Consider the following 25224-nt stretch of genomic DNA (forward strand, 5'->3'; position numbering starts at 1 on the left):
CCTTGTTTTATGCCTTATATCAAGAGGGCCCGTTATATTTAAAAATGTTGCCGCAGCCCTATGAATCTTCTGTTTACTTCAAATTCCAATTAGAATTAAATTGGTGTCTGCTTCTTCCCATATATTTGGATATATGGGTGCAAAACTGAGGAATTATATTCCTATGGATTTAAAAGGGATTCCATATTATATCGCCTTCAAGAGACATCTAAAGGCTTGGTTTTTCTAAAAATATATATGGGACTAATTGTAAAGCAGAAATTTAAATTTGAAATTTCTCCTTTTCCTTAAAAAAAAAAAGGACAAATCAGTAGATGGTTCAGAATTCATATCAATATGGGACACACAAGGAGGAAAAAAAAATTCTCATACTATTTTTTAAAAATCTTTTTGGTCAGTAAACGTTTTGTCAATTAAGCTAGAATAATAATCCGGAATCTAGTCTCTACCAGATGTTTATAAATCTTTAAGGTAGTCTTACATTAGGTCTCTTTCTCTTAATTACAGGAAAAGACTTATCAAGAGTTTTCTGCAGTAATTTATTCCAATCTAAGATCATTTTAGGAATGTCTATATCAAATGGTGAAGGGCATACCTGTACTTTTATAAAGTTGCTTAATTGGCTTGTAACACATATAAAGTAAATTCTAAGATACATAGTCCCCTGTGCCTTGGTCCAACCACTTATCTTCTGATATCAAATTCAAATCATTTAAACACTCAAGAGAGACTACAAAATCTAAGGTATGCCCTTTCTCTTGGGTGGGTTGGATTTTTCAGATTCTTAAATGTAAAGAATCTAAAATGTAAAAAAAATGATACTGTTGAATTAGACAAATCTTCCTTATGTAAATTCATTTCATATCACTTAATATTTGTAGGTTGCAATATCTTTCTGAAGGCCTACATAAAGAAGGAAATACATGAACTTTTGAATCTTGCAAGTCTCATACTAGTGTTTTACTCTACTTAGCCAAATGTTAAAGGGGAAGAAATTTTTTTATCATCTGGAATATTTAGAACGTCAATTAGTTTTGGATTTTTGATTTAGTTACTAACCATTCCAATTAATGGCAGTGCAGCTGATGGTGAGTTATGGCTGCTGAAACATACATAAATCTGATTCTCCTGATTGTCCAAGTACAAAACGCACAAAATCAAGCCATTGGGATGTAGGAGGAGCCAGCGTTTTTAGTAGACTGGTCCCCCAGACATCCCAGGAAAACATAGGGCACCCTAGAGGGCATTACAGTGGACTTCATAAAATGCTCCCAGATACACATCATACCTTTGCTCCCTTATCTTGTCTGCTAAGCCCCCCCAAAAACAAAATCCACCCAAAACCAACTACCCCCCAACTGTACACCACTACAATAGCCCTTAAGGGTGAAGGGGGTACCTATATGTGGGTACAGTGGGTTTCTGGTGAATTTTGGAGGGTTCACAGTTTCCTCTATAAGTATAATAGGTAGGGGGAGGTATGGGCGTGGGTCCACCTGTCTACAGTGCACTGTACCCACATCTAGATTACTTCAGGGACCTGCATGCTGTTCTAATGGACCTGAGTATAACATCTGAGGCTGGCATAGAAGTTGGTAAATAATGTTTTAAATCACATTTTGGGGGGCTGGGAGGGGGTTAGTGACCACTGGTGGAGTAAGAGGAGGTTATCCCTGATTCTTTCCAGTGGTCATCTGGTCCTTTAGGGCACCTTTTTGTACCTTATTCTTTATAAAAACAGGTCTAGCTCAAAACGTCTTAGTTTTAGTCCTCGATGGCTTTGTTTTGTTCCATTATAGCTGAAAAACTTCCAAGTGTTAGAAACACCCAGATCCCGCCCTTAACACGCTCTTGACACACCTCCTTGTGATTTGAATGCACTTCTGACGGACTTGATAGGAAAATGTCTAAAAATTGGTTTTGAAAATACCAATTTGGCCATTTTTGTGCGCAAAATGTCCAAGTGCAGATTTATGCCACTTTTTGGACATTTTTCTCTTTTGAAAATGAGCTCCATAGTAACATAATTGGTGATGACAGATAAAAAATTAATTGGCCAACCCATTCTGTTTAGTTGTTTTCTGATCTAGTGTTCCACTAACTTTCCTCACCATTTTCTTTACCTAGCTTCTTCTTTTCCCTACCACTGCCCTCTGTAAATTATATTGCAGTGCTCCCTTAGTAGGCTGTTTCAGGCATCTATCACCCTCTTAGCAAAGAAGTACCTTCTTATGTTTTCTCTAAGCATAGTGTAGATGGTGATAAATAAAAACCAGTTGGTTTATATAATACCTTGACTATTCATATCATGTTATGATAGGGACATAATCTTGCTGCCATTTGGAGAAATGTGACTTATTTATTTATTTATTTATTTATTTATTTATTGCATTTGTATCCCACATTTTCCCACCTCTTTGCAGGCTCAATGTGGCTTACAATACATCATGAATAGTGGAATTATATAGGAAAATAAACATTTAGTATTACAGAAGGATCTTGGGTAACATTATAATGATAAAGCATGATAGTAGTATAACAAGCAGATATTATAATACAATTCTGGCTGTATGTGGAGGAATTCACATTTGTTGATCTTTGTGGTATACCTTGTTAAAGAAATGAGTCTTCAGTAGTTTGCGGAAGTTAGTTAGTTCATAAATCGTTTTTAAGTTGCGCGGCAGCGAGTTCCAGAATTGTGTACTTAAGTATGAAAAGGTTGACGCATGCATTAGTTTGTATTTTAGACCTTTACAGTTGGGGAAGTGAAGATTAAGGAATGTGCGGGATGATTTTTTAGCATTCCTGGGTGGTAAGTCTATCAGGTCTGACATGTAGGCTGGGGCATCTCCGTGAATGATTTTGTGAACCAGGGAGCATATTTTGAACGTGATGTGTTCTTTAAGTGGGAGCCAGTGTAGCTTTTCTCGTAGGGGCTTAGCATTTTCATATTTTGTTTTACCGAATATGAGTCTAGCTGCAGTGTTCTGTGCTGTCTGAAGTTTCTTGATTATTTGCTCTTTGCAGCCAGCGTAGAGTGCGTTGCAGTAGTCTAGATGACTGAGTACTATTGATTGTACCAGGTTGTGGAAGACGGTCCTTGGGAAGAAAGGTCTTACTCTTTTTAATTTCCACATTGAGTGGAACATCTTTTTGGTTGTGTTTTTCGCATGGGTCTCAAGTGTTAGGTGTTGATCAATGGTAACTCCAAGAATTGTTAGGGTGTCCGAGATTGGAAGATTCAGTTTTGGTGTGTTAATGGTGGTGAATTTGTTTGTGTTATGTTGAGAGGTGAGTATTAGGCATTGGGTTTTTTCTGCATTGAGTTTCAGCTGAAATGCATCCGCCCACGTATGCATGATGTGTAGACTTTGGTTGATGTCATTGGAAATTTTTGTTAGATAATGTTTAAATGGGATGTAGATCGTTACATCATCTGCGTATATGTATGGGTTGAGGTTTTGGTTTGATAGTAGTTTGGCTAAGGGTATCATCATTAAGTTGAATAGAGTCGGAGAGAGGGGGGGGGGATCCCTGTGGAACTCCGCATTCAGGTATCCATGTGGCTGATGTCGTCGAATTAGATGTCACTTGGTATGCGTGTGTTGAGGAATCCCTTGAACCAATTGAGAACGTTACCTCCAATTCCGAAGTACTCGAGGATATGTAGTAGTATTTCATGATCAACCATGTCGAAGGCGCTAGACATGTCAAATTGTAGAAGTAGTATGTTCGCCTCTTATTCAAGTCAGTTTTTGTCATCTCATTTTTGATTCTTATAATGCTTATGCTTAATCCAGTACATATTTCCCCTCCTATGGATTACCACTAAGCTTTGTTAATAATCTAAATATCTAGCAAAGTAACAAGTCTGTTCAAACATCGAACTTTCCTGATTTTAGGGTTAAAACCATTGGTACTTGACAGGTTCCTCAACCTTGTCGTCACCTTCTTTGCACAAGCTGTATTGATGCTCCACTTCTTCATTCTCTGAATTTCCATATGGGTAAGCAATATCTTTTACCTGTTGTACTGTAGCCCTTTATATCTATCTGAAGTATTTAAAATTTTGTTACAATACTCGTGTTTACCATTTTTTTAGATTTTAACCCACTGGTGGCAACATCTGGTATTACATCACATCACAGCAATTAATGCTAAGGAGTCGTGACCAAAGGGTAAGGGTTCCCGGACAAATTTGACACCTACCAAGGAAATAAACATTAAAATAGGTAAGATTTATTTCTCTCTTGAGCAATTCAAGATTAAATTGCTAAACAGTTTCAAATTAGCTTCAAATTGTCAAAAAGGAACAGTATTTCCTTTTTTCTTATTACAGGGTTCAAGACCATATGACCTCATCTTTCAGATAAGTACATACAATTTAAAAATTAAATTTATATTTTTTTATTTGTTTGGCTAACTTAGAATTTGACTCTTTGTTGTCACTTCTTATCTTATGTTCTTTCAGAACATACAGGCACATCAAACAGGTAAGTATGTCCTTTTTTTCTCCCTTTCTTTCCTCTTTCTACAGGCCCAAATACCTCATTATTAAGTCTCAGTCCAATTCTTTATGGCAGGATTTGTAAGCCAGCTTCAACAGTCTTCGGCGTCCAGGACCAGTCTTCCTTTGTTCTTCTGGTACCTACTTCCTAGCTCAACAAACTCAAAAGCACAGATCCTAATCGCTAACTAAATCTGTACAGTTTTTTTTAATTGCAGTTACTTTTTTTCATAAGTACATAAGTAATGCCATACTGGGAAAAGACCAAGGGTCCATCGAGCCCAGCATCCTGTCCACGACAGCAGCCAATCCAGGCCAAGGGCACCTGGCAAGCTTTCCAAACGTACAAACATTCTATACATGTTATTCCTGGAATTGTGGATTTTTCCCAAGTCCATTTAGTAGCGGTTTATGGACTTGTCCTTTAGGAAACCATCCAACCCCTTTTTAAACTCTGCTAAGCTAACCGCCTTCACCACTTTCTCCGGCAGCGAATTCCAGAGTTTAATTATACGTTGGGTGAAGAAACATTTTCTCCGATTTGTTTTAAATTTACTACACTGTAGTTTCATCGCATGCCCCCTAGTCCTAGTATTTTTGGAAAGCGTGAACAGACGCTTCACATCCACCTGTTCCACTCCACTCATTATTTTATATACCTCTATCATGTCTCCCCTCAGCCGTCTCTTCTCCAAGCTGAATAGCCCTAGTCTCCTTAATCTTTCTAGCTTTTACCAAAAATCAATGTAATACCCTGTCTACACCAACCAATCCCATATATCCATACATTCCACTGTTAAACTTGTGCTACCCCGCACCTGATACATTTCCCAAAAGGCACAAACACCTACACATCTTGAAAGCCAAATTACTGCTGGCTTCAAAAATTTAACCTCAACACGCAATTGCATCTGCTGTCCAAGTTATACTTAAAACACACTTTTCTTATACAGCACACAGGCATGTATCTTTCTTTGAGTTTTGCCCACTTAACTACCAGGTACAGTAACAGCCTTTAGAATGTTTTGCCCTGGTTACCAGGACAACCAGCAGACACATGCATGCCTGCACTGAAACAGTTCTCTGTAGCTTGCAATCCCTACTTCACAATAACTACATAAAACCCTTTCAAGAAATATGGTTATTCTAACCCTACAGGGTTACATTCGCCCTGGGAAAATGTTTAGAAAAACATGTTTTTTCCCAACCAGTATACAGTCATTTCACCAATATCCCCCCATTCCTCCTTCATACCATCATGCGCATCTCTTTTACATTTAGAACCCTGATTCATAGACAAATATACCTTTTCCTATCTCCTCATATCCACGTACACCTTTTTCATACGATACAACATAACTTATTTTTTCCACAAACTCTTCAAATAGTTACATCTACAATTCAAATAATGATACATTTTTCATAAGTCTTACAAATAACCATTTTCCTCAGAAGCTTTAGAATTTTCTTGTAAGGCTATGCCCAAGCAATCCCCAAATCCTCCCTCAGAATCAGAGCTCTCACCCGGGCCACCAAATACTTTTTCCTCTTCTTAAAGTCATAATAGTTTTTTTTATTCTGTTCCGTTGTAGACTTGCCTTCCTATGACCTACACTGAGATTTGGCATGACTATGTTCTCCCAACTCTTTCCATCTCATATGGCAAGAAGTGAAAACTGATGATCATCTCTGGACAGTCACAGATCACATCTCTGAATAGTTTTCCTGGTAATTTCTCTTCTTCCTTATTTTCTTTATAATAAAAGTCAGCACTTTTGTTGCGGTTTTCCTTAAGTTATTCTTACATCCATACCCATTCCCTTGCTGTTTCCTTTTTAACACTAAGGGCTGGTTCGGCACCAAACAGTCTTCCCATTTATCATCTTCTTTGCTAACCATATCTTCTCTCAGAGTTCCATTTTTTCCAGGCTTCTCATTCTTGGGGTTCACCTCCTCTGCATTGGCTTTATTTTCATCAACCCTGTTCTCAACCATAGTCTTTCCTTCTGATGCATCCGATGGACCCTTATTCAGTTGTTCCATTATTGGCCCTTCCTGTGGCTTCATCTCTTCCTTTTGTGAATTCTTCTCCCAGAGACAAGGAGAACTTTCATGAATTCATTCTTCAGCAAAACAGTCTCTGTTCCATTATTGGCTCTTCCTGTGGCTTCATCTCTTTCTTTTGTGAATTCTCCTCCCAGAGAAAAGGAGAACTTTCATGAATTCATTCTTCAACAAAACAGTCTCCATTTTCTATCACTACTTCTATCAGTAGACTGTCCTGATGACAACTCTGATGACTCTCCTGCCTGGAAACTTACACCACTTCTTCTCTCAATTGTGCTCTTTGTTCCACAGGCATATCATTGTCTTTTGTTGACACAGTTGTCTCAAATGTCCAGTCTTTTCATCTTCATCTGTTAGTCTTTTCATCTTCCTCCCCAGCAACTATCAGATCACTCTGACTCTCCTCTTTTTCTTTACACTTTTTCTTCTGTTCGTCTACCAGCTTCTTCAACGATTCTTCTAACAAATCCAATTGCTCTTCCAACATTTTAAGTTGTTGCATTCTATCATTATTCTGCTGGAGCTCTTCAGAGGTTGGGGGTAGATCCTCCATGATTATAAACCTGGTATCATGTTGTTGGCCTGGGACTTGGGGAACGCTCTCTTCCTGGACTAGGACCTGGACCTCTTTGTCACCAAGGATTCGGGCTCTTCTCATGCCACCTCCAAGCACTTTCGGTGCTTTTGCCTCTCCCATAGTGGAAGTCTTCTTCCCCTTTGAGCTCAGCCATACAGAACCACTGGACAGGTCCTGTTTGACCACACCTGTAGCAGTTTATGGCTGGCTTCTTCCATTCATACCAGTAGGAGAACTGTCTTCTCTTTTCCTCAAAATGTTCCCAGTGATACCATTCACTTCTGTTCCTCCTCCAGAACTCTTCTTGTTGCTCCTCCCTATTTATCACTTCTCTGACAATGGTCCAACAGGTCTGGAACTTTGCATGCCAACCTGCCATCATTGTAGCTAGGAGAGAACACTGATCTTCAGGAAAATTCAGGGATTCACCAGGGACAACCAAATTACAAGAACATTAAAATCTCACAATACACTTTGCAGGTTAGATCCTACTTTAGATGGTGAACTATGTGAGAACTCCTGCCCGACTATGCCCAATGTAACCCCCTGGTGGCAGAATTTGGTATTACGTCACATCATAGCAATTAATGTTAAGGAGTCGTGACCAACGGGTAAGGATTTTCAGACAAATTTGACACCCACCAGGAAATTAAACATTAAAATCGGTAGCGTTTATTTCTGTCATGAGCAATCCAAGATTTAATTACAGTTCTAAATAACAGTTCCAAATTAGTTTCAAATTGTCAAAAAGGAACAGTATTTCAGTTTCCTATTGCAGGGTTCAAGACCATATGACCTCATATTTCAGATAAGTACATACAATTTAAAAATTAAATTAACATTTTTTTATTTGTTTGGCTAACTTAGCTCTCATCAAGAACTTGGCTGTTTGTGTCACTTCTTATCTTTCAGAATATACAGGCACATCAACCAAGTAAAAGTAAGTATATCCTTTTCTCTCCCTCTCTAAAGGCCCAACTACCTCATTAGTAGGTCTTAGTCCAATTATTTATGGCAGGTTCCATTGACTGGCTTCAACAGTCTTTGGTGCCCAGGACCAAGGTTTCTCTGTTCTCCCTAGCTCAACAAACTCAAAAATACAGATCCTAATCCCTAACTAAATCTGTACGTTGTTTTTTAAATCGGTTACTTGTTTTTCTATCTAACTTTCCCCCAATATAATAATTAGTTACCCTGCCTACACTATCAATCTCATATATCCATACATTTCACAGTTAAACTTATGCTACACCGCACCTGATACATTGCCCAGCAGGCACAAACACACATATTCCTTGAAACCAAAATATTTTGGGCTTCTAAAGTTTTACCTCAACATGCAATTCTCTGCTTCTACTGACCAAGTTATACTTAAAAGGAAAAAATAATTCTTACCTGATAATTTTATTTCCATTAGTTCCAACAGATCAATCCAGAGACTTGTGGGTTGTGTCCCTCTACCAGCAGGTGGAGATAGAGAGAACCGCCGAGGTTTGCTATATGTGGACCTGTGCCACCTTCCTCAGGGTAGAGGTCCATTAAATTGTTATAGTGCTGCCACAAGCTCCTAAGATCATATTCTTCAAAGAACTTACACCCAGCCTGAGTCTGCGAGGGAGGCTCTCGTAAAGAGTCCAGCACTGTAAAATAAACAGAAAAAAAACACAGTGTGGGTCCCCTCTCCTCCCAACAAAGGCTTCCCCCTGAACACACCCCTAATGCCTCCAGACTCCCTAGCCCTCCAAAGACTCATTAAGGGGGGGTTTCATCAAGCAGCATTAGTGCCTTGTTGCATTATTGGGTCCTTAACATGACTTAAAAGGCCCTAATTCTGATTGACCTAAAATACTGCGGTGATATGTAAGTCATCGTGGGTTAAGTAGTAATAAGATGTAAAATATGCAAATACATGGTTTGCAACTTTCTTACTATGCAAATGCACAAATATCACAGTAAAATAACCCTAGCTTTTTTCTGGGGTTTTCACCACCCGGGAGCATCAGGCTACAAAGTCGCAGCCCAATGAACCTAAGTTACAAGGAGAGGGTCCTTCCCAGTCCCGCTTGCATCTCCTTGACTAACCTCCCTTCCAGACAAGTCCTGCCCATCTTCCCAAGAGGGCTATCTGTTAAAAAGCATTGGTGGTCCAGGGGGATTCGGAGGTTTGTAGGTGGGGGGGATCATCTGGGGCTCTGGGGAGGTCATCAGGAGGATCCGGAGGGTCTTCGGGCAGGAGCAAGGCCTAGTCGCTTGAAAATGGTGCCTCTAGCAATAGTCTCATGTGACTATCTCTAGGGGCACCATTTTTATGAAGGCACCAGATTGGGTAGGACAAACTGTGCCTCACATCTGCCCAAGGACCCACTGAGTCCCCTTCCAGACCTGATGACCTCCCTAGACCCTTGAGGACCCTCTGATCCCCCCAGACCACCAATACTTTTTAACAGATAACCCGTGGGGGAGGTTCATGGGGAGATAGTAAGGGGATGCAAGCAGGACTGGGGACGACCCTTTCAGCCCAGTGGTCCTGGGCTACAGGAATAACGTTACTTGCAAGTGTCAGGCTTTCAAGGCAGAAACTAGGTTCGTGAGTCCTTGGGCCACTGCCGTGGAGCAGCAGTGGCAGGCAAAACCTCCCCACACCAGAGACAAGGCAGAACTCTGACAGAAACAGCTAGACTTCACCTGCGCTTGACCGCCCTTCCCCAGGAGTTGAGCCCCTGGGTACAGGCTGCCGGCAGGCACTGGATACCAACTAGGCTGAACAGGGACTGAGGGTCAGAGGGGAAAGGAATATACATGGGCAGCAAGGCAGGAAACTGGGCTAGGACTCACAGACAGACAGTACTACACAAAGCAGGAAATGGACAAGCTAAAGGACAGGAAGTGAAAGCTGCCACGCAGCCACTGAAACAGGGTACAAATACTGACAGAGAAGAGACAGGACTGAAAGCTGCAGAGCAGCCACTAAGCAAGAGACACAGACAAACAGAAACTAGACAAGGAATACAGACCAGAAACAAGACAAGGGAAATAAGCAAATAAACCTAAGCTAAACTACACACAGACTAACTAGAATCAGATAAGGAACAATACAAGAAACCAGACTAGGCAGAAGTGCAACAAAGCACCAACAAACCAGGGACCTTAGACGATGCAAAGGCAAACTCAGAAGGTTTCCAGGTGGTTAATAAACCCATCAGCCGCTGAAGCTCAGCTGCAGGAATCATGAGGCAGCTACGGGTGAGGCTAGCTGCCAAACTTCAAACCAAGTCGGGAGGGCTGGAATATCTGGACCGGACCGGAAAGAAAGTCTGGAAAGCCTATGGCAGCCACCGGTACTGGCCACCAGAGGGCAAGAGGAACACAAACCAAGACACAGGCAGAAAGCATACTGAAGCACAGAGAGGCTTAACACACACAGGTGCAGTATAGTGGAGTAATCAGAGCCATGCTGGAAGCAGCCAGCACACAGAGACAGAACTAACTCAGGAAGAACAGACAGAAGCCAGCTCTGAAGCTGATCGCCGGGAATAAGGTGAGTCTGAGAGGGGTCACGACCACAATCGTGACAGCAAGGTTGCTCGCAAGCAGCGTTATTCTTGTAAAGTGGGATTCAGCAACCTGCAGTAGGTTGCCGAATCCCATGGGGTATCAAGGTGCGGGAAAGAGCAATAAATGTTCAAACCACACCTCTCTAAACATTAGAAATCTATGCTAGTCTTGGGGTTACAAGGCAGGAGCAATCCCCAGTTGCTCTGGTTGTCCCCCCCCCCCCCCCCCCCCCCCACACACACACACACTGACACCAAGTTCTAAATTTTGTCACTGATCCTTATCTGTATTCTTACAGTGGTCCAAGGGGACCAGTGGAGGGTGGGAGGAATGTTTGAATGGTTAATACCTAATGTTACTTCAGGGGAAGGGTTTTCTGAGGAGTTGGGGTAGTTGGGTGAAGTTTTTGCAGGGAAGGAGGAGTATCCTGGACCCGGACTTCTATATTACCGAGTTGGCTTCTTTAAAAGAGACTCCCCAGGAGCATTAGGCCATTTGTTAGTGGTCTGATGCTCATTAGAAACTGAATAATTCAGCTTGGAGGTGGATTGCAAGCTGTGTTATTCCTTTATGGTACTGCATTACTGCAGGAAGTGACTCCTGTAGGAGTGGCCTAGTGGTTAGGGTGGTGGACTTTGGTCCTGGGGAACTGAGGAACTGAGTTTGATTCCCACTTCAGGCACAGGCAGCTCCTTGTGACTCTGGGCAAGTCACTTAACCCTCCATTGCCCCATGTAAGCCGCATTGAGCCTGCCATGAGTGGGAAAGCGCGGGGTACAAATGTAACAAAAAAAAAAAACTAAGCTGCAATAAAATGACACATTTTACCACAGCTTAGTAACTCCCCCCCCCCCCCCCCCCCCCCCCCACACACACACACATGCAGTTGGCAGTCACTATGAACCACATAAGTGATTCTGAACATTGGCTCACCTGTACAAAATACACACTAACCTCCAGATTCTATATAAGGCACGGCGAGTTGTGCGCCATAAATTGGGCATGTGCCAATTTACGTGCACAACCTTAATTGAGTAACAAGCCAATCAGTGATAATAATGGGCTGATAACCAATTATCTGCACTAATTGGCAACAATTGGAATTTACATACACATCTTTGTAGGTGTATTCTAAAAAGAGACGTGCGTAATTCTAACTTGTGTAGCTTAAAAGGGAGTGTGACCATGGGAAGAGTGTGGGCATGTTGGGGTGTTCCTCAAAATGTACGTGCGTGGTTATAGAATTTGGGGGAACATGCTTACGTTTAGGTTATTTACACCGGGTTTTCGCTTGTGTAAATGGCTGTGCCTAAATTAGGCACATTCCCCGGCCCTATGCTCTATTCTGTAAAACGCACCTAACTTTAGGCACAGTTTATAGAATAGTGCAAAGCGCTATTTTTGGATGCACCTATTTTTTATATGCCATTTACAGAATCTGGTCCTAATTTTATTATAAGGCATCTACAAATATTTCCTTAGTAGCTGCTTTCTAATTTGATTTGGTTTTTTTTGTGTGTGTGTATGTGCTCAAAAAATTTGTTGTGGTGAACTAGTTCTCTAACTTGGGATGTAATGCTGTAGCATGGGAAATCTAGCTTTGAATTCTTCATCTGATTGAGACAAAAATGATTGGCCCAGGCCCGAAGTAAGAGAGGATGGCAGACCCTACCAGCAAGTGAGCACTCTTTGGAGAAAATGGCAATGTTGCTAGTATAAGGAGAATGAAGGATGAGGAAGAAAAGGCCACAGATGGTACCACAAGCCAAACAGTATCAGCTTCTATTCTACTGCATGCACTAACACCACATGAAAAATAAGTTTCAGTAACATGTCGGTTAATCAAGTAGTCTGGTTGCCTTTAATTCTACCTACTAATTTGTATTAAGTCTTAGATGGATGTCAATTCACGTACTGTACTTCACAAACTAGTATTTGCTGTCAGCTTTTCACATTGTTTTTATTGTACTTGAACATTTGTTTGTATTGCAGAAAAATCTTTCCTGCCTAATTAGTGTTTGGAAGTTTTTGGAAAGAGTGTGAAAGATGGTTCCTTTGAATTAGCTTTGAAAATTAATGCATTGTATTCTTTCAGACACAGATGCAAACGGAATAGAAGACATCTTTGGCCTTAATGGACAAATAGAGCACAAGCTATTTTTCCTTAAAAATAATGTTCCAAAAGATATGAAGCTTGTACTAATTGGACATTCTATTGGTTGCTACATTATACTAGAATTGATGAGACGAGCATCAGAACTCCAGGTATGTTTTTTGGATCATTGTTGATTGATGTTGTCATTTTTCCCAATTTGCAGATTTTTTTAATGTTCATTTTGCACATTCATTTAAATAAAGTTTTTAAAAACATGGGACTTTTCACTGTTAGGGATGAAGCAGTAAATGCCCTTATTTGGCAGCTTGACCTCTAGTGGTGATTCTGTGAGATTATCACTAGGGGATCAAGGGCACCATTTTAAACCCAGTGCTGCAATGCGCAGGAGTGACTGGGAATCACTCTTCCCACTAGACCACTAGGGACTCCAGTAAGAGCCAGGGCTGGGATTGGGAGTTCTGGGGCAGTAATTGGGTAAAGTAATTGATGTAGGCATGGGGCATCATCAGGGGAATCTCAAGATTGGGTTTGCTAGTGAAAGGATTAATGTGAAGAAGCAGGTCAGGAGTGAGGGGAATCGATGTTGAGAGCAGTGATTGTACAGAGCTGATCCCACACAGTTGGGGGAAAACAGGATGTTCTTTTTCACTATGTTCAGCTTTGTGGAAACACTGTTCACACTGGACATGATGAGAACTCCACATGAGTTCCTGCACATCCATAAATATACTTTACAAGTGGCGTTGCATTTGTATAGTACAGGAGAACAGTGCACATCCTGAACTGGATGTCTCAATTTCCATCTCAACATTTTATGTAAAATTAAGCTTGTGAGGTGCAGTTCTATAACTGGGCGTCTGCATTTATGTGCCTGTTGTATGGATAAATGTAAGGATTTTCATGATTAGGAATATTTATGTGTGTAAATGGCAGCAAAATGACAAATTGTTTTTTTGTAAGGGCATGCATAAGTAATGTAGCTTATAAATACGAGAGAGGTGTTTGCATGGGTCAAGCATAGATGGCACATGTGCAGGGCTGCTGCTTACATGTGTAATTTACAGAATATTATAAGTTATACATACTCTTGTCATATTTATATGACTGTAGTTATTCCAGGATCTATGGCTAGTGCATACATCTAGGCGCACTGATACTTGGTTGCTAATGGAATCTGGAGGCCCAGATGCTATTATAGAATAGGATTTCACCTCTCAGCATCTGGGCACCTAAAAGGAGGTATCCATTTATAGAATTTCCCCATATGGTATGTTATAAATTATGCACAAAAAAAGAAATACTTTTCATTGGCAATTTCTGGAATTTGGTGTCATGGTATGAGTTTGGAAGGGATAAACTCAGGAGTAACATAGGGACGTATTTCTAAAGAATGGCAGAGGTGAGGAAAACACTCAGTAGATTTGATGGACAGAGCCAGCTTAATCATTAGATAACGTAAGGCTCTGGCCCAGGATGCCAGCGATTAAGGGTACCAAAATACCTAGCCTCTGACCTCACCTGTTCTACAGGTTAAGCCTTTTCTTCCCCTGTCCCCCACTCTGGTCTCTTCCCTTCTTTCCCTCCCCGTGAATCTAGCACTGCTCCCTCACCTCTCTAACTCCACTACGGTCCTGTAAAGTTTACATTGGTAACTAGTAGCTAGTAGTAGCAACAGCAGCATCACAAGCTGCCTTTGGCCAGCCCCTGGATCTTCCCTCTCCAGCGTCCTGCCTCTTCTAATGCAATTTCTTGTAGGCAGGATGCAGCAGAGGGAAGACCCAGGGGCTGGCCGAAATATCCTGTCATGCTACTGCTGCCGCCACCAACTATACGCGGGGAGGGGGACAGAGGAGGGGGAAAGAGAGACTGGATGGGGGAAGAGATGCTGGATCTGCAATAAGGAGGGAGGGAATGCCATAAACAATGCGATGGGGAGGGGGTACCGCTAAAGCAAGTTGGCTCAGGGGACCCGCTATCTCTTGAAGCGGCCCTGTTTATGGAATCAAAAACAGTAAGAGATTTTAAGAAGTCATGACAGAGTTTGGAGAAACCAAAGATATAATCTGTCCTTTTTGCTTACTATTGTAATACTGCAATCTAGATGGGTTTTGTAGACACCTTCTACTCTTACATTCTCTGTTTCTATGAATGGTGCTGAACAGGGAGCCATTGAATCTAAGGTAAAGAACAGTGGGACTTGATTTGCTCAACAAATGAATTTTGATCAAGTATACTTGATGTAAAGTAGAGCTAAGGAGACTAAAGGCCATACAACCTTTTGTTATATAACTATAATGGCATAGGAGAAAATCACTAGTACATGATCAGAACTAAAGCTTATGGCTGAATAGTAATTGTTCGTGGGATTGAAAACTTAAACTGGCTCCAATCTCTAATATTTCAGCATTTTTGCTGACCTATCTTAATAAGATGGCTTTTGGAAGTTAGTCACAATTATATTTGTTATTCCAATAAAAAAGCACTGCCTGCAACTTGTTTGAACTTTTTTCTGCATTTTTCTGGAACCTTCAGCATATTCAGCACTCATGAATCCATCTCATATATCGCAGACACTACCAAAATCAACATATCCCCCACAAAGTTTCTGAATACAGTTCTGAAAGTACTTGGAGCATATGTAATTTGTAGTTTTCCCTTATGTAAACTACTCCACATATTTGAATAGTACAATTGAATCTCAGCATGTGCATTATGTAGCACTATTTCACTTCTTAGTTTACAGGACACCTTGTTGGGTTTCTGCTTTAGTAGAGAGAGAATGACTGAGAGTCTGTTAGAATATTTTTCTTTGTGCACAGAATGAGACAACATTGTTTTAACATAGTAAATGCAGGCAGATAAGACTAGTCTGTCAGTGCAGATTACCCCCCAACCCCCACCTCATACCTTTGTTTGGGGTTGTTCTTAAGCTCCATGGAGGTCACACTCCTCTATGCATTGAGAATAATGTTCCAAGAAAATCAATTTTTTTTTGCAGCTGAGATTGTCTATTTAGCAAACAGTTTTTTCTGTAACAAGCATATTTGTAAATCATGTATTATGAGTGATAGTTTGCACAGTACACAAATTCGTTGAGGTCTATGTAATAAGCTGTATTTAAGACTATAATATATGTTACTTGCCAGTTAGCATGTTCTCCGAGGACAAGCAGGCTGCTTGTTCTCACATGTGGGTCAGCGTCCATGGTGGCACAGGAAACGGCAAATTTTTCTACAGCAAAATTTTAAAAGTTTTGCCAGAGCCTTCTATTGCACAAACCGATGTCAACGGACCGGACCGAGCCCCAAAAAGCTTCTCTCGTTGGGCTTCTCAAGATGCTTGGGTCTGTTTCTTCATGCGAAGACACAGACTGCAAGCAGCTCGGCTATGGTCGGGCCCAAGGCACTGGATTCACCAAGCGTGGGTATCGGTACCCAAGATGGTTCGGTTGCACTGAGTACAACGTTTGAAGCCACTGGTTGTGTTCGATGACATGGAAGGAAAAACAGCTTCAGTGAAATTAAACGACGCGATCATGCCAAAAATGTAAAGGGCACAAAAATGGGAAAAACCCTACTGCGCGGCCTAAGGCCGGCCACATCGAAAAGAAAGAAAACTTAGAAAGTGCCAAAAACTAAGAAAAAAATACCGTTTTTTTAAAGAAGAACGAATAATGATATAAAGAAAAGAAAATATAAAAAGAATTGTGAAGACTCTCCTGGGCCAGCGAAGCGAACAGGGAAAAACCTCTTCACCTCACGGTGGGAAAGCTCACGCAACGCAGAGAGTTTAACTGAAGAATTTCCAAAAGGAACTCCCTGGATTTCTGGATGATTTTTAATAGCTATAAGTAGAGGTTCTAATATCAGAAGAAAAAGTAAAGGTGACAAAGGGCAACCTTGTCTAGTGCCTCTATGTAATGGAAACAAGTCTGTAAGTGAAGAATTGATCAAAAGTTTAGCAGTTGGTGATGAGTATAAAACAGAAACCATATGAATAAAGTGAGTACCAAAATTAAACCATTTTAAAACTTGGAATAAAAAAGGCCATTCAACATAGTCAAATGCCTTTTCAGCATCTAAAGAAATTACACCGGTTGGGATATTTTTATTTATTTATTTATTTTACATTTGTACTCCACATTTTCCTACCTATTTGCAGGCTCAATGTGGCTTACATAGTACCGTAGAGGCGTTTGCCAATTCGGTTGATAACAAATACAAGGTTGTGTTGTGGTCAGATGAGGTAGGTGTGGATCAGGCGTCATGGGGTCGAAGGGAATGAAGATTAGAAATTGTCCAGTACGATCATTAGTTATGCTGTGTTGCTAGGGGGATTTACGTTGGATCGATGGGATAGGCCTTTTTGAAGAGGTGAATTTTTAAGCGATTTCCTGAAGTTTAAGTGGTCATGGATTGTTCTCACTGCATTTGGGAGTCCATTCCATAGTTGTGCGCTTATGTGGGAGAAGCTAGATGCGTAAGTTGTTTTGTATCTTAGTCCTTTACAGTCTGGGGAGTGTAGGTTTAGGTATGATCATGATGATCCGATTCTGTTTCTGGTTGGTAGATCTATGAGGTCTGCCATGTATCCTGGGACTACGCCGCAGATGATTTTGTGGACCAAAGTGCAGATTTTGAAGATGATCTGTTCTTTGATTGGGAGCCAGTGCAGCTTTTCTCATAGGGGTTTAGCACTTTCGAATCGTGTTGTACCATATATCAGTCTGGCTGCTGTATTTGGGCGGTCTGGAGTTTTTTTGTCAGTTGTACTTTACATCCCACATAAATTCCGTTGCAGTAATCTGCATGGCTTAGGACCATTGATTGTATTAGGTTTCGAAAAGTTTCCCTCGGGAAGAAAGGTTTTATTCGTTTGAGTTTCCGCATTGCATAGAACATTTTCTTTATTACGGTATTTACATGGTTCTCGAGAGTAAGGTTGCAGTCGATTGAGACGCCGAGTATTTTTAGGCTGTCTGAAGTAGGGAGTGTGTGTCCTGGGGTGTTTATGGTGGCGGGTCTGTAAGTGTTATGTTGAGATGAGAGGATGAGGCAGTGTGTTTTTTCAGTGTTCAGTTTCAATTGGAATGAGTTTGCCCAAGAGTTCATGATGTTCAGGCCATCATTGATTTCATTGGTTGTTTAGAAAGATGTAATACATGGCTGAATACTCTAGAATTATCTGACCCATATCTATTATGTACAAAACCATTTTGTTCAGGAGCAATTAAATGACCAATTACTGATGCTAGTCTATCTTCCAATACTTTTGCAAAAATTTTACAGTCATAATTTAACAGAGATATAGGGTGGTAATTACCAGCCAAGACAGGATCTCTTCCTGGTTTTTCTAAAAGAATAATTAAGGCTTCTGACATGGAGGGAGAACATTCTTTGTTTTTGATACAGTGATTATTTGTTTATTTATTTTATTGTATTTGTATCCCACATTTTCCCACCTCTTTGCAGGCTCAATGTGGCTTACATTACATTATGAATAGTGGAAATATGTAAGAAAATATACATTTAGTCTTGCTTAAGGATCTTGGGTAACATGATAATAGTAAAGCAGGATAGTAGAATAACAAGTAAGTATCGTGAATCAGTTCTGGGTATCTTTGTGAGGGTTCACATTTGTTGATCTTTGTGGTATGCTTTGTCAAAGAGATGGGTCTTTAGTAGTTTGCGGAAGTTAGTCAGTTCATAGGTCGTCCTTAAATTGTGCGGCAGCGCATTCCAGAATTGTGTGCTTAAGTAGGAAAAGGTTGACGCATGCGTTAGTTTGTATTTTAGACCTCTGCAGTTGGGGAAAAGTGAAGATTAAGGAATGTGCGGTGATGATTTTTTAGCATTCCTGGGTGGTAAGTCTATCAGGTCTGACATGTAGGCTGGAGCGTCTCCATGTAATAGTCTAGGCATTAATATAGAAACAATTTTTTAATAATATTCTATAGTAAATCCATCACTACCAGGAGATTTTCTGGGTTTCAATGAAGAAATTGCTTTTTTGATCTCCTGTATGGAAATTACAGCATCCAAATGTGAGAGAGAGATTGTTCATCTATGTTTGGGCCTTGCAAAGATTGTAGAAAAGAGCTCATTTGGTCAGGAGAAACATTATGATGAGAAGAGTATATATCCTTATAAAAGTCTAGAAAATGTTTTGAAATATCTTTTTGTTTAGTCAATACAGTTCCTTGATGTTTGATAGCATGAATCATAGTTTTCTTCTTTGCGCCTTTCAGATAATTGGCCAAAATTCTACCTATTCTATTCATGCCAGAATAGTAGACTGCAGATTGAGCAGAAAGTTGAATGCCAGCCTTTAAGCTTAGTATTTTGTTAAAGTTGAATTTGAGTTTCTGGAGTTTAATGAGATCTTCCGCCAAACCAGACAACAAGCTCAGATATTTCTTTTTCAATTTGGATTAATTCTTGTTTGCGTTGTTTGTGAATAAATGCTGAATGAGCAATGATGATTCCCTGGATATAAGCCTTATATGAATCCCATATTGTTAATGGAGAGACATCTGTGGTGTTTTTTAATTCAAAGAATGAGTGGTATGATCCGTGATTTTCTGAAGAAAAGCTTCTTCTTGTAATAAAGATGAATTAAAGCACCACATTGTGAATTTCTGTAATCCAGAATTGATATTCAGAGTACATGTAGTAGCAGCATGATCAGAGATGTCTATTGGTTCAATTGATGAGGTAAATAAATTGTCAATGAGTGATTTAGAGAGAAACCAATAATCCAACCTTGAATATGATTTGTGAGGATTGGAGAAAAAAGTATAATCCAATGTGTCCGGATGAAGTAATCTCCAAGCATCAATTAGACTATAATGAGCTAAGCTTTATAAGAGTTGGTAATTTTATATTTAACTGTAGATTTCCTATCAAGAACATAGTCTATAGGAATATTCATATCCCCTCTTACAATAATGTGATCTACATTAAGAAGTAAAATCTGAAGATAAATCCTTGCAAAATTGTGGACAATCAAGATTAGGACCATAAACATTAATAAAAGCATATGAGACATTTTGAATTTGCAATACAAGAATAGCCCATCTGCCTTCTGAGTGTGTATGATGATTAATAAGAGAGAATTGCAAATCCCTAGCTAATAAAATAGCAACGCCGTTTTTCCTTTTGTTACTAGGAGAAAAATAACAGGTAGTAAACCATTTAGATTTCAATTTTACAGATTCTATAGCAGATAAATGTGCCTCTTGTATAAAAGCAACTGATGCAGAGAGAGATTGTAAGTAAGACAAAATCCTTTTCCTTTTTATAGGATTTGAAATACCTTTTACATTAAGAGAGACATTTCACATGATTATTCATTAATGTAGTATAGGGAAATATATGCTTGCAATAATTCACCCAATTATTGTGAAGAACTTTTGCAGTGTATAGGATATGACATTAATAAACAGAACAGTCATGGTATAGGAATAAGAAATTGAAAATGAAAAAAAAATACCATAATAGTCTGAACCTCCCTTAGGAGTCCTATGGAGGTGAGAGTGTGAATGGAGATGAAAAAAGAAAATCGCATCACCCTCCCTGAAAAATAGAGACTTGACAAATATTAACCTTCATATAAAAGGATAGGATAAGAATACTACAAGAGTATTCAGTAGTAAGGAACAAAGTTATTGAATGTGTTACCCACCATATTTTATAACAGAGGATTGAAAAATACATGTCATCAAACAACAGAACGCTGTACGTATATATATCAAACATGCTTATACCAGCTCAGGAGAAAGATTACAATGATTCTTTACATGACTCACATAGCTGTTTGCATACTGATTCCCTCCTGAGAGCAGGATTAGTATAAGTTTTTGTGATATTTAGGTGAGTCGCCTTCATGCGAGCAGGGTTTAACAAACCAAAACGAGCATTCAAGCCTTCAGATGAGGTCAGAGATTTAGAAATTTCCTCCGAATATCCACGGTATTTTTGGTGAAGTCCGGAAAAAATTTAAGCTGATTGCCATTCCATTTGATGTTCTGTTACGACTTAGCAAATTGCAAAATTTCGAGAACGTGGGGAAAACGAAGAATTTTCATAATGATAGGTTGTGGCATTTTCCCACCAGAGAAGGATCCAGATGGAATTCTGTGCACCCGATAGCTTTGGAATAAATTCTTCAAGAAATTTAATAGGGTTTTCTCCTTCTGAATTCTCTGGAAGACCAAGAAGGCGGATATTATTCTGGCGCTGTCGAATTCCTGCATCATCCATGACTAATTAAATATCTTGCGCCATTGTAGAAGTACGTTGAAACACCAGGGCCTGATCCTCCATATGGCTGACTCGTTCTAAATGCTCGATTCTTCCTTCAAACATTTCAAGATGTGCATTAATACGAGCCACCTCCTATTTTATATGTTTTACATCAGAAGAGTTCTCAGAGAGCATTCCTGATATTGAAGTTAGTTGTTCCGTTATTAAGGCAAAAGAAGTGACGTTATTAGGTTTGTCTCTTGTAGTTTTATCTGGTGATGGTGGATCCGGTTTTGATCTTTTTGAGCTGGAACCCATTGCAAATGCCCTTTCAGTCTTTGATTGTTTGTTAGTAGCCATCAGATGGATGCTAGAGAATGATTTTTGTAAGTATTCCTTGCAGAAAAGTAAGGTTAAATCATGTTATTAAACCAGGGAGGTGAGGAGCTCCTTGATCATGCTGCCATTTTGTAGCCACTCTCTAGCACCCCCCAACTTTTGTTTTGTAGTAATGAGGCTATGACAGAAGGATACATACCTCGGTGCAGACATTGTCTCCAGCTACTGCCTCACTGTAAACCTTCACTTTCTCTCTAAGATAATGAAGTATATTGTTTTAGTTCTAAGAAACAAGAAGGCAGATGATCTGCAAATCCAATGTAGTGCGAACAAAGACCAGATCAACGAAGAAAGTCCATAAAATTGTTTATTCACCACAGCATTCTGTTAAAATGCTAAGGGGTCCTTTTACTAAGGTGCGCCAAAAAGTGGCCTGCGCTGGTGTAGACACATATCTTGGACGTGTGCAGGTCCATTTTTCAGTGCACATGCAAAAAAGGCCTCTTTTTTTTGCCGAAAATGAACGTGCGGCAAAATTAAAATTGGCGCGCATTCATTTTGGACCTGAGACCTTACCGCCACCCATTGACCTAGCGGTAAGGTCTCACGTGTTAACCAGATCAAAGAGAGAAGAAGTCATCCGGCAGGTACAGGAGATGCTTAATTTCGGAGCTATTGAGGAATCTGTCAGTCCGTGATAGAGTCCAGTGGTACTAGTGCCCAAGTCCGATGGTACGTGGCGGTTCTGCATCAACTTTAGGCAAGTTAATGCTCGATGCCTACCCGATGCCACGTATCGATGAACTTCTGGACCAGTTGGGTATGGCCAGGTATCTGTCCACCCTGGACTTGACCAAAGGATACTGGCAGATCCCTCTGACGCCAGGGGCTAGACCTAAGATGGTGTTCTTTACGCCTATGTGTCTCTTATCAATTTAAACGCATGCCGTTTGGTCTTAATTCTGCGGCTGCTTCCTGCCAGAGATTATTAGACCAGGTGTTAAGATCACATCAGCAGTATGCTGCTGCCTACCTGGACGATGTCATCATTCAGAGTGAGGATTTGGCCCTCTCATATTATAAGGATGAGGGCGGTGTTAGGGGCTTTCCATCAAGCGGGTTTGACCTTGAACCCCCAGAAGTGCTGTTTTGGGCAGGAGAGGGTTAAATTTCTTGGATACTGGGTGAGAAATGGGCAGATAACTCCTGTCTGGGATAAGGTGGCGAGTATCCGAGAATTTCCTTGTCCCAAGAATAAGAAACAGTTAAGGAGTTTTTTTGGGCTTAATAGGATACTATAGGAGATTCATACCCCACTTTGCCTCTATTGCTATAGCATCCTTCGTTACATTTCTTACACTGAATGATATATACCACATTGGAAGATGAGCATGTAAAATAGTCCTTCCAAAACATACGGAAAAAGAAAAGGGCACGTTCCTGTGTAACACAGCCAGCTGCAAACTATGCCAAAACATTTCACAAGACCCCACAGTCATTCACAAAGGAAAAATATTCAACATAAAGGACTATTTTACACATTCATCTTCCAATGTGGTATATATCATTCAGTGTAAGAAATGTAACGAAGGATGCTATATTGGAGAAACAGGCCAGATGCTTAAGACAAGATTCAATCTACACAGACATCACATAAAAATAGCCAGTGCCAGTCAGGCCCCCATCCCTGTGGGCCAACACTTCACAAGACCAGAACACTGCACCAGTGATTTCACAGTAAGAATACTGAAAGGTAATTTTAAAACAATACAGGAACGTAAGACCTTTGAAATAAGAATGATAATATTTTGACACCCAACAAACAGGACTTAATAAGGATCTGGGTTTTCTAACTCATTATAAAACATAAAGCTGTATTTCTCTGTTTATTACCCTCCTCTCACCTACCAACACCCATTCTGTTAGAATATCAATGAAATGCTTTGATGTCCCCATGCATACCCCCACCCTCCCACTCTGTCAGACAGTCAAAGTAATGCTTTGATGTTTCTCTCATATATACTATCTGCTACCTCATTTGCTTATTTCCGATCTGAGGAAGAAGAGCAACCTTCGAAAGCTAATCAAGAAATGTATTAAGTTATGTCCAATAAAAAAGGTATCATCTTATTTTCTTTTCCATGTTTTATTTTGTTTGATTTCTATTGATAACCTTTAAGAGTGGACTAACACGGCTACCACACCTCTCTACTTAAAAGCAACAGGAGAGGAGAGGGAGAGAAGGAGAGGTTGCAGGCTGGCTCAGCTCACAGGTGGTGAAGGAAGCTAAGCAGGGACGGCCTCGGTCCCAGCCGAAAGGGTGACCTGGTTACACTACGGTTTTGAAATATTCCCCTAAAGCTATTCCTCCAGTTAACAAAATTTATTATGTGCCTATACCTACAGTGGGGGAAATAAGTATTTGATCCCTTGCTGATTTTGTAAGTTTGCCCACTGACAAAGACATGAGCAGCCCATAATTGAAGGGTAGGTTATTAGTAACAGTGAGAGATAGCACATCACAAATTAAATCCGGAAAATCACATTGTGGAAAGTATATGAATTTATTTGCATTCTGCAGAGGGAAATAAGTATTTAATCCCTCTGGCAAACAAGACCTAATACTTGGTGGCAAAACCCTTGTTGGCAAGCACAGCGGTCAGACGTCTTCTGTAGTTGATGATGAGGTTTGCACACATGTCAGGAGGAATTTTGGTCCACTCCTCTTTGCAGATCATCTCTAAATCATTAAGAGTTCTGGGCTGTCGCTTGGCAACTCGCAGCTTCAGCTCCCTCCATAAGTTTTCAATGGGATTAAGGTCTGGTGACTGGCTAGGCCACTCCATGACCCTAATGTGCTTCTTCCTGAGCCACTCCTTTGTTGCCTTGGCTGTATGTTTTGGGTCATTGTCGTGCTGGAAGACCCAGCCACGACCCATTTTTAAGGCCCTGGCGGAGGGAAGGAGGTTGTCACTCAGAATTGTACGGTACATGGCCCCATCCATTCTCCCATTGATGCGGTGAAGTAGTCCTGTGCCCTTAGCAGAGAAACACCCCCAAAACATAACATTTCCACCTCCATGCTTGACAGTGGGGACGGTGTTCTTTGGGTCATAGGCAGCATTTCTCTTCCTCCAAACACGGCGAGTTGAGTTCATGCCAAAGAGCTCAATTTTTGTCTCATCTGACCACAGCACCTTCTCCCAATCACTCTCGGCATCATCCAGGTGTTCACTGGCAAACTTCAGACGGGCCGTCACATGTGCCTTCCGGAGCAGGGGGACCTTGCGGGCACTGCAGGATTGCAATCCGTTATGTCGTAATGTGTTACCAATGGTTTTCGTGGTGACAGTGGTCCCAGCTGCCTTGAGATCATTGACAAGTTCCCCCCTTGTAGTTGTAGGCTGATTTCTAACCTTCCTCATGATCAAGGATACCCCACGAGGTGAGATTTTGCGTGGAGCCCCAGATCTTTGTCGATTGACAGTCATTTTGTACTTCTTCCATTTTCTTACTATGGCACCAACAGTTGTCTCCTTCTCGCCCAGCGTCTTACTGATGGTTTTGTAGCCCATTCCAGCCTTGTGCAGGTGTATGATCTTGTCCCTGACATCCTTAGACAGCTCCTTGCTCTTGGCCATTTTGTAGAGGTTAGAGTCTGACTGATTCACTGAGTCTGTGGACAGGTGTCTTTCATACAGGTGACCATTGCCGACAGCTGTCTGTCATGCAGGTAACGAGTTGATTTGGAGCATCTACCTGGTCTGTAGGGGCCAGATCTCTTACTGGTTGGTGGGGAATCAAATACTTATTTCCCTCT

The 25224-nt window shown here is 40.6% G+C and overlaps 1 protein-coding gene across 1 annotated transcript in view; it reads left to right on the forward strand.

Annotated features, from left to right (window-relative positions):
• Positions 1-25224, forward strand: part of LDAH (lipid droplet associated hydrolase) — a 225636-nt gene that overhangs the window by 105071 nt on the left and 95341 nt on the right. Inside the window, 1 exon segment of the mRNA XM_030198811.1 lies at positions 12808-12971. Within this exon segment, the coding sequence (XP_030054671.1) occupies positions 12808-12971 (164 nt within the window).

Source organism: Microcaecilia unicolor, chromosome 3 (genome assembly GCF_901765095.1).
Source record: "Microcaecilia unicolor chromosome 3, aMicUni1.1, whole genome shotgun sequence".
In the NCBI taxonomy this organism is placed as follows: domain Eukaryota; kingdom Metazoa; phylum Chordata; class Amphibia; order Gymnophiona; family Siphonopidae; genus Microcaecilia; species Microcaecilia unicolor.